The 10000-nt window shown below is 47.3% G+C and overlaps 1 protein-coding gene across 1 annotated transcript in view; it reads right to left on the bottom strand.

Moving 5' to 3' along the window:
• The window catches only part of LOC124017627 (vacuolar protein sorting-associated protein 13B-like), a 242195-nt gene that overhangs the window by 224561 nt on the left and 7634 nt on the right, over positions 1 to 10000 (bottom strand). Inside the window, 1 exon segment of the mRNA XM_046332880.1 lies at positions 3480 to 3742. Within this exon segment, the coding sequence (XP_046188836.1) occupies positions 3480 to 3742 (263 nt within the window).

Genomic DNA, 10000 nt, shown 5'->3' with positions numbered 1-10000 from the left:
GTCATCCCTACTGCCTCTGATCTGGAGGACTCACTAAACAGAGAACACCCCTGGTCATCTCTACTGCCTCTGATCTGGAGGACTCACTAAACAGAGAACATCCCTGGTCATCCCTACTGCCTCTGATCTGGAGGACTCACTAAACAGAGAACATCCCTGGTGTCTGAGTGATGTAGTGTTCCCCAACTCTATTGGCTGGGCTCAGCTCTGACACCAACTCTATTGGCTGGGCTCAGCTCTGACCTCAACTCTATTGGCTGGGCTCAGCTCTGACACCAACTCTATTGGCTGGGCTCAGCTCTGACACCAACTCTATTGGCTGGGCTCAGCTCTGACCTCAACTCTATTGGCTGGGCTCAGCTCTGACACCAACTCTATTGGCTGGGCTCAGCTCTGACACCAACTCTATTGGCTGGGCTCAGCTCTGACACCAACTCTATTGGCTGGGCTCAGCTCTGACACCAACTCTATTGGCTGGGCTCAGCTCTGACACCAACTCTATTGGCTGGGCTCAGCTCTGACACCAACTCTATTGGCTGGGCTCAGCTCTGACACCAACTCTATTGGCTGGGCTCAGCTCTGACCTCAACTCTATTGGCTGGGCTCAGCTCTGACCTCAACTCTATTGGCTGGGCTCAGCTCTGATCTCAACTCTATTGGCTGGGCTCAGCTCTGACCTCAACTCTATTGGCTGGGCTCAGCTCTGACCTCAACTCTATTGGCTGGGCTCAGCTCTGACACCAACTCTATTGGCTGGGCTCAGCTCTGACACCAACTCTATTGGCTGGGCTCAGCTCTGACCTCAACTCTATTGGCTGGGCTCAGCTCTGATCTCAACTCTATTGGCTGGGCTCAGCTCTGACACCAACTCTATTGGCTGGGCTCAGCTCTCAGTGTGTGAGTCTCTCAGTGTGTGTGTGACTGTATGTCTCTCAGTGTGTCTCTCAGTGTGTGTGTGTTTCTCAGTGTGTGTGTGTCACAGTGTGTGTGTGTGTCTCTCAGTGTGTGTGTGTCTCAGTGTGTGTGTCTCTCAGTGTGTGTGTGTCTCTCAGTGTGTGTGTGTCTCAGTGTGTGTGTCTTTCAGTGTGTGTGTGTGTGTCTCAGTGTGTGTGTCTCAGTGTGTGTGTCTCAGTGTGTGTGTCTCAGTGTGTGTGTGTCTCTCTCAGTGTGTGTGTCTCTCTCAGTGTGTGTGTGTCTTTCAGTGTGTGTGTGTGTCTCTCAGTGTGTGTGTGTGTCTCTCAGTGTGTGTGTGTGTGTCTCTCAGTGTGTGTGTGTCTCTCAGTGTGTGTGTGTCTTTCAGTGTGTGTGTGTGTATCTCAGTGTGTGTGTCTCTCTCAGTGTGTGTCTCTCTCAGTGTGTGTGTGTCTTTCAGTGTGTGTGTCTCTCTCAGTGTTTGTGTGTGTCTCTCTCAGTGTGTGTGTGTCTTTCAGTGTGTGTGTGTCTCTCAGTGTGCGTGTCTCTCTCAGTGTGTGTGTCTTTCAGTGTGTGTGTGACTGTATGTCTCTCAGTGTGTCTTTCAGTGTGTGTGTGTCTCTCAGTGTGCGTGTCTCTCTCAGTGTGTGTGTCTTTCAGTGTGTGTGTGACTGTATGTCTCTCAGTGTGTCTTTCAGTGTGTGTGTGTCTCTCAGTGTGTCTTTCAGTGTGTGTGTGTCTTTCAGTGTGTGTGTGTCTCTCTCAGTGTGTGTGTGTGTGTCTTTCAGTGTGTGTCTCTCTCATTGTGTGTGTGTGTCTTTCAGTGTGTGTGTGTCTTTCAGTGTGTGTGTGTGTCTCTCAGTGTGTGTGTGTGTCTCAGTGTGTTTCTCTCTCAGTGTGTGTGTGTGTGTCTCTCAGTGTGTGTCTCCCTCAGTGTGTGTGTGTGTGTGTGTGTGTGTGTGTGTGTGTGAGACTGTGCGTCTCCATGGTTACGCGGCATGCTGCTCTATTCTAATGCATTTCTATCTGACAGGGAACTCATCGGGAATTCCTTTCAGCGACGCCGGGGTTTCTGGGTCCTTCTGGAAACACACAGCTGAAAGAACCAGCCAAGTCAAACAGGCAGTAAAACGTCTGCTTGTTTTAGCTCCCGGTTCTCTATGAAACATGACAGGCTTTGTAATTATGAGTCTGTACGGGGGGAACCAAGCAGACCAGTGGCACAAATAGTACCCTATACCCTATGTAGTGCACTACGTTAGACCAGAGCCCTATGGGCCCAGTAGTGCACTATATTAGACCAGAGCCCTATGGGCCCAGTAGTGCACTACATTAGACCAGAGCCCTATGGACCCAGTAGTGCACTACATTAGACCAGAGCCCTATGGACCCAGTAGTGCACTACATTAGACCAGAGCACTATGGACCCAGTAGTGCACTACATTAGACCAGAGCCCTATGGACCCAGTAGTGCACTACATTAGACCAGAGCCCTATGGACCCAGTAGTGCACTACATTAGACCAGAGCCCTATGGACCCAGTAGTGCACTACATTAGACCAGAGCCCTATGGACCCAGTAGTGCACTACATTAGACCAGAGCCCTATGGACCCAGTAGTGCACTACATTAGACCAGAGCCCTATGGACCCAGTAGTGCACTACATTAGACCAGAGCCCTATTTGGGACTCACAGTCGGTCACAGAGCCTTGTTGAACCTCACCATTTGATCACCCAGAGCACCTCCCTCTACCAGCTGAACATCGGACAGGATGTGATGCGATCAGCCAACCAAGTCGTAACACATCCTGTTAGCTACTAGTTACAACACTCGGATTCAGAGATTTACTGATTGGTAGAATCAGATGTGTTTCTGCTTGGCTGGGACAAAACCCTGCACCCACACTGGCCCGGTGCAGATATGATTGGCCACCTTGGTACTAAGATGTGGTTAGGTACTTCCTGATTGGTTAGTTATACCCAGTAGTCTGTCCTGATTGGTTAGTTATACCCAGTAGTCTATCCTGATTGGTTAGTTATACCCAGGAGTCTGTCCTGATTGGTTAGTTATACCCAGGAGTCTGTCCAGATTGGTTAGTTATACCCAATAGTCTGTCCTGATTGGTTAGTTGTACCCAGGAGTCTGTCCTGATTGGTTAGTTGTACCCAGTAGTCTATCCTGATTGGTTAGTTATACCCAATAGTCTGTCCTGATTGGTTAGTTGTACCCAGGAGTCTGTCCTGATTGGTTAGTTGTACCCAGGAGTCTGTCCTGATTGGTTAGTTGTACCCAGTAGTCTATCCTGATTGGTTAGTTGTACCCAGTAGTCTGCCGTGATTGGTTAGTTATACCCAGTAGTCTGTCCTGATTGGTTAGTTGTACCCAGTAGTCTGTCCTGATTGGTTAGTTGTACCCAGTAGTCTGTCCTGATTGGTTAGTTGTACCCAGTAGTCTGTCCTGATTGGTTAGTTGTACCCAGTAGTCTATCCTGATTGGTTAGTTGTACCCAGTAGTCTATCCTGATTGGTTAGTTGTACCCAGTAGTCTGCCGTGATTGGTTGTTTACCTGCTGGCCAGGTTCCATTCCAAGGCAGGGTTCTGTGAGTTCCTCTCTGTCTCGGTGGACACGCCCCCCTTAGACCCCTCCTTCTCTGGTTTGAGCTGGTCCCATTGGGCGGTACCGATGTTGATGGACTGCAGATCCAGCTGGTACTGACGGTCCTCCACCTCTGACCCCGGGTCGCGCAGGATGCCCAGGTTCAACGCTCGCCTGGGGGAGGAAAACAGGGAGAGGGACGTTATGAGGTTAAACAGCCCCAATAACATCGCCTGAAACAGATATGGAACGCAGACTGGCCAGACCTCTGACATCATAGGTACCACCTCTGTCATGTGATCAGTATTTACCCATCACCCCCTGGGGCTCATTTGGGTTTGTTATAGTGCATGGGAATCAGTCAGTTCCTTGACCTATGATGACACCACTTCTGAACACAGAGAGACTCATTTGTTGCATAATGTAGCTGTTACCATGGCTACCCGCGGTTTCAGCTCGCTACCTCAACACTAACCAACAGTCACAGTCAATAGAGGCAAGACGACACAGTTTCAGCTGACCGAACCACTAAGCCTGCAGAGCTGTGGTTGGTTTATAATGTGATGTGACCAGACCAGTCAGAGTCTACCCTGGGTGGGCAGTAGACGACCTCTCACTGAACCTCTCCCAGTATGTAGACCACCTCTCACTGAACCTCTCCCAGTATGTAGACCACCTCTCACTGAACCTCTCCCAGTATGTAGACCACCTCTCACTGAACCTCTCCCAGGATGTAGACGACCTCTCACTGAACCTCTCCCAGTATGTAGACCACCTCTCACTGAACCTCTCCCAGTATGTAGACGACCTCTCACTGAACCTCTCCCAGTATGTAGACTACCTCTCCCAGTATGTAGACTACCTCTCACTGAACCTCTCCCAGTATGTAGACTACCTCTCACTGAACCTCTCCCAGTATGTAGACTACCTCTCACTGAACCTCTCCCAGTATGTAGACTACCTCTCCCAGTATGTAGACTACCTCTCCCAGTATGTAGACTACCTCTCCCAGTATGTAGACTACCTCTCCCAGTATGTAGACTACCTCTCACTGAACCTCTCCCAGTATGTAGACTACCTCTCCCAGTATGTAGACTACCTCTCACTGAACCTCTCCCAGTATGTAGACTACCTCTCACTGAACCTCTCCCAGTATGTAGACTACCTCTCACTGAACCTCTCCCAGTATGTAGACTACCTCTCACTGAACCTCTCCCAGTATGTAGACTACATCTCCCAGTATGTAGACTATCTCTCACTGAACCTCTCCCAGTATGTAGACTACCTCTCACTGAATCTCTCCCAGTATGTAGACTACCTCTCCCAGTATGTAGACTACCTCTCCCAGTATGTCGACAACCTCTCCCTGAACCTCTCCCAGTATGTAGACTACCTCTCACTGAACCTCTCCCAGTATGTAGACTACCTCTCCCAGTATGTAGACTACCTCTCACTGAATCTCTCCCAGTATGTAGACTACCTCTCACTGAACCTCTCCCAGTATGTAGACTACCTCTCACTGAACCTCTCCCAGTATGTAGACTACATCTCCCAGTATGTAGACTACCTCTCACTGAACCTCTCCCAGTATGTAGACCAGCTCTCACTGAACCTCTCCCAGTATGTAGACTACATCTCCCAGTATGTAGACTACCTCTCACTGAACCTCTCCCAGTATGTCGACAACCTCTCCCTGAACCTCTCCCAGTATGTAGACTACCTCTCACTGAACCTCTCCCAGTATGTACACTACCTCTCCCAGTATGTAGACTACCTCTCACTGAACCTTTCCCAGTATGTAGACTACCTCTCACTGAACCTCTCCCAGTATGTAGACTACCTCTCACTGAACCTCTCCCAGTATGTAGACTACCTCTCACTGAACCTCTCCCAGTATGTAGACCACCTCTCACTGAACCTCTCCCAGTATGTAGACTACCTCTCACTGAACCTCTCCCAGGATGTAGACAACCTCTCACTGAACCTCTCCCAGTATGTAGACTACCTCTCACTGAACCTCTCCCAGTGTGTAGACTACCTCTCACTGAACCTCTCCCAGGATGTAGACAACCTCTCACTGAACCTCTCCCAGTATGTAGACTACCTCTCACTGAACCTCTCCCAGTATGTAGACTACCTCTCCCAGTATGTAGACTACCTCTCACTGAACCTCTCCCAGTGTGTAGACTACCTCTCACTGAACCTCTCCCAGGATGTAGACAACCTCTCACTGAACCTCTCCCAGTATGTAGACCACCTCTCACTGAACCTCTCCCAGTATGTAGACTACCTCTCCCAGTATGTAGACTACCTCTCCCAGTATGTAGACCACCTCTCACTGAACCTCCCCCAGTATGTAGACCACCTCTCACTGAACCTCTCCCAGTATGTAGACCACCTCTCACTGAACCTCTCCCAGTATGTAGACGACCTCTCACTGAACCTCTCCCAGTATGTAGACTACCTCTCCCAGTATGTAGACTACCTCTCCCAGTATGTAGACCACCTCTCACTGAACCTCCCCCAGTATGTAGACCACCTCTCACTGAGCCTCTCCCAGTATGTAGACTACTTCTCCCAGTATGTAGACTACCTCCCACTGAACCTCTCCCAGTATGTAGACCACCTCTCACTGAACCTCTCCCAGTATGTAGACCACCTCTCACTGAATCTCTCCCAGTATGTAGACTACTTTTCCCAGTACTTATACAAACTGTACCAGAACAGAACAGAGCAGAGCAGCAGATCTAGATATATCACAGAGGGCATTCGATTTAATTTCTCTCCCCATTTGAAGTTCTCTACCCTGTAGAGGGATGAAGAGCCAAGAAACAATGAAGTCATGTTGAGAAGACATGATCCCAGATCCTGTTGAATTCATGTTAAGATGAAGGAATCAGAATGTACATCTACATATGACGTCTGTCTGTCTGTCTGTCTGTCTGTCTGTCTGTCTGTCTGTCTGTCTGTCTGTCTGTCTGTCTGTCTGTCTGTCTGTCTGTCTGTCTGTCTGTCTGTCTGTCTGTCTGTCTGTCTCTCTCTTTTAGTATCAATTCAATGGTCTTTATTGGCATGGTAAACACGTGTTAACTTTGCCAAAGCAAGTGAGGTAGATAATATACAAAACTGACTGTCTCTCTCTGTCTCTCTCTGTCTCTCTCTCTCTCTCTCTCTCTCTCTCTCTCTCTCTCTCTCTCTCTCTCTCTCTCTCTCTCTCTCTCTCTCTCTCTCTCTCTCTCTCGTGGTCTCAATCAGAAATAAACAAGCTCTCATTTCTCTCTGTCTCTCTGTCTCTTTCAGCCCTGTGAGGAAACGATGAGCTCTGGGTTTCTCTCTCTCTCTCTCTCTGTGTCTCTCTGTCTCTCTGTCTCTCTCTCTCTCTAATGGGAACCTCTCTCTCTGTCTCTCTCTCTCTCTCTGACACATCTCTCTCTCTCTCTCTCTCTCTCTGTCTCTCTCTCTGCTCTCTCTAAAACTCTCTCTCCTCTCTCTCTCTCTCTCTCTCTGCGTTATGATATGTTTATTTGTTCCGGTGAATTCCGATGAGAACTAAAGGGAAAGATATCGTATTAAAACAGCAACAGATGCAGTGACATCAGAACAGTTTTTTAAAATTTTGTTTGTAGCTAAAACGTCCAACGGTGATTTTCAGTTGAACATGTCTCCTTACCCGGAACACACCAGGGGAAAGACGTTTACCACAGAGGCGATGTTATGACAATCAGTACCGAGTACAACAACAGAAACAAGGCTACGGAAGATCAGGTGTGGGACTGGATTTAACGGGACTCTGTTCACATACAAACAGCATCAAAACAGATCCTCAATCAGAGGCTGGAAGGAGCCACAGACGCGTCCTTCACGGATCAGTTCTCCGGTACGGATCAGAGCCGACTACGCTCAACTCTCTCTGTAACACTAAACCCCCTTGTGTGTTTTCCGTTGTTGTACAAACTGTTGTTGTACAAAATGTCTTGAATTACCTTTTAAAACTAACTTTAAAACTCAAGATTTTTTTTTAAGGAGACTGGTTTCTCATAATTATCATATCACAGCGTTCTGTTCCCAGCAGCCATCTCTCTCTGTCTCTCTGTCTCTCTCTGTCTCTCTCTGTCTCTCTCTCTCTCTCTCTCTCTCTCTCTCTCTCTCTCTCTCTCTCTCTCTCTCTCTCTCTCTCTCTCTCTCTCTCTCTCTCTCTCTCTCTCTCTCTCTCTCTCTCTCTCTCTCTCTCTCTCTCTCTCTCTCTCTCTCTCTCTCTCTCTCTCTCTCTCTCTCTCTCTCTCTCTCTCTCTCTCATATATATATATATATATATATATATATATATATATATATATATATATATATATATATATGTTCTCTCTCTCTCTCTCCAGCCGAGAAGCGTGGTCGTCTACAATCACAGAAATAAACAAGCTCAACATTTGTCTTGGTCGGCCAGCCAGCTGAAAGCGGTGATTTAACATCACAAGACATATTTCAGCCCATCTGAGGAAACGATGAGCTCTGGGTTTCTGACAAACGAGTAAGAGAAGGATGGCTGTGTCCCCTCGTGAGAGAGCGGGAGCTCAGAGCTCGGAGGTAATAATGGGAACCAGCCCCACCTGTTGTATATGAAGGAGAAAACACTGACTCTGACAGATCTGATTGGTCCAGTGGAAACCACAGCGCTCGGGACAAGAGGAACGGGAATGTGAGAGAAAGCACCTTTTCTGCCCACCATATAAAACCATACAGATCCTCATCACTTCCTCATTCTGGGGCTAGAAGACAGAAACATGCAGATCCTCATCAGAGAGAGAGACAGAGAGAGAGAGAGAGAGAGAGAGAGAGACGAGAGAGAGAGAGAGAGAGAGAGAGAGAGAGAGACACAGAGAGAGAGAGAGAGAGAGACAGAGAGAGAGAGAGAGAGAGAGAGAGAGAGAGAGAGAGAGAGAGAGACGGAGAGAGAGACAGAGAGAGAGAGAGAGAGAGAGAGAGAGAGAGAGAGAGACAGAGAGAGAGAGAGAGAGAGAGAGAGAGAGAGAGAGAGAGAGAGAGAGAGAGAGAGAGAGAGAGAGAGAGAGAGAGAGAGAGAGAGAGAGAGAGAGAGAGAGAGAGAGAGAGAGAGACAGAGAGAGAGAGAGAGAGAGAGAGAGACAGAGAGAGAGAGAGAGAGAGACAGAGAGAGAGAGAGAGAGAGAGAGAGAGAGAGAGAGAGAGAGAGAGAGAGAGAGAGAGAGACAGAGAGAGAGAGACAGAGAGAGAGAGAGAGAGAGAGAGAGAGAGAGAGAGAGAGAGAGAGAGAGAGAGAGAGAGAGAGAGACAGAGAGAGAGAGAGAGAGAGAGAGAGAGAGAGAGAGAGAGAGAGAGAGAGAGAGAGAGAGAGAGAGAGAGAGAGAGAGAGAGAGAGAGAGAGAGAGAGAGAGAGAGAGAGAGAGAGAGAGAGAGAGAGAGAGAGAGAGAGAGAGAGAGAGAGAGAGAGAGAGAGAGAGAGAGAGAGAGAGAGAGAGAGAGAGAGAAAGAGACAGAGAGACCGAGACAGAGAGAGAGAGAGAGAAAAGGAATGAAGCAAAACATGAGAGAGACCTATAACATGAGAAGTCAGTCTTGGTCTTTCTCCTCAGCCAAACCTTTCTTTAATTGCAGGAAAAGACCACAAAAACATTATTTTTACGACAAAATTATGTTATTTATAAAGACAGATCAAAAGCTCAGCAGTCAGAAAGTTTCATGGTGGAAATTATTTATTATATTAAACCATTTCTTCTTCTGACACGGTTTAATCCCAAATGAGGTGGTAGAAGCTGAAATGAGAGGGCTTCTCTCCAGCAGGAACCTCCTCTTGACTTGACCCCAACACAGAGGAGTGAGATTAAATCACTTAAACATGGTACTATAAAGATCCTACAGTCCAGAACAGGAGAGACGATACAGGCCTGGAAAGAGGAATTCACTTACTAAACTAGAACCAGACAGTATATCTAGAACCAGACAGTATATCTAGAACCATACAGTATATCTAGAACCAGACAGTATATCTAGAACCAGACAGTATATCTAGAACCAGACATTATATCTAGAACCAGACAGTATATCTAGAACCAGACAATATATCTAGAACCAGACATAATATCTAGAACCAGACAGTATATCTAGAACCAGACAGTATATCTAGAGCCAGACAGTTTATCTAGAGCCAGACGGTATATCTAGAACCAGACAGTATATCTAGAACCATAAGGTATATCTAGAACCAGAAGGTATATCTAGAATCATACATAATATCTAGAACCAGACAGTATATCTAGAACCATACATAATATCTAGAACCATAAGGTATATCTAGAACCAGCCAGTATATATGTAGCTGAATGTCTAGAATTACAACAACAATATGTAGCTGAATGTGTAGAATTACAACAACAATATGTAGCTGAATGTCTAGAATTACAACAACGATACGCATAAATGCCCCTGTATAAACCCCCCCCCCAGTCTAAACCTCTAAA

This window comes from Oncorhynchus gorbuscha, unplaced genomic scaffold, assembly GCF_021184085.1.
Source record: "Oncorhynchus gorbuscha isolate QuinsamMale2020 ecotype Even-year unplaced genomic scaffold, OgorEven_v1.0 Un_scaffold_295, whole genome shotgun sequence".
NCBI classification, from domain to species: Eukaryota; Metazoa; Chordata; class Actinopteri; order Salmoniformes; family Salmonidae; genus Oncorhynchus; species Oncorhynchus gorbuscha.
The sequence above is the reverse complement of the archived record's forward strand: the minus strand, read 5'-3'. Positions and strand labels throughout refer to the sequence as shown.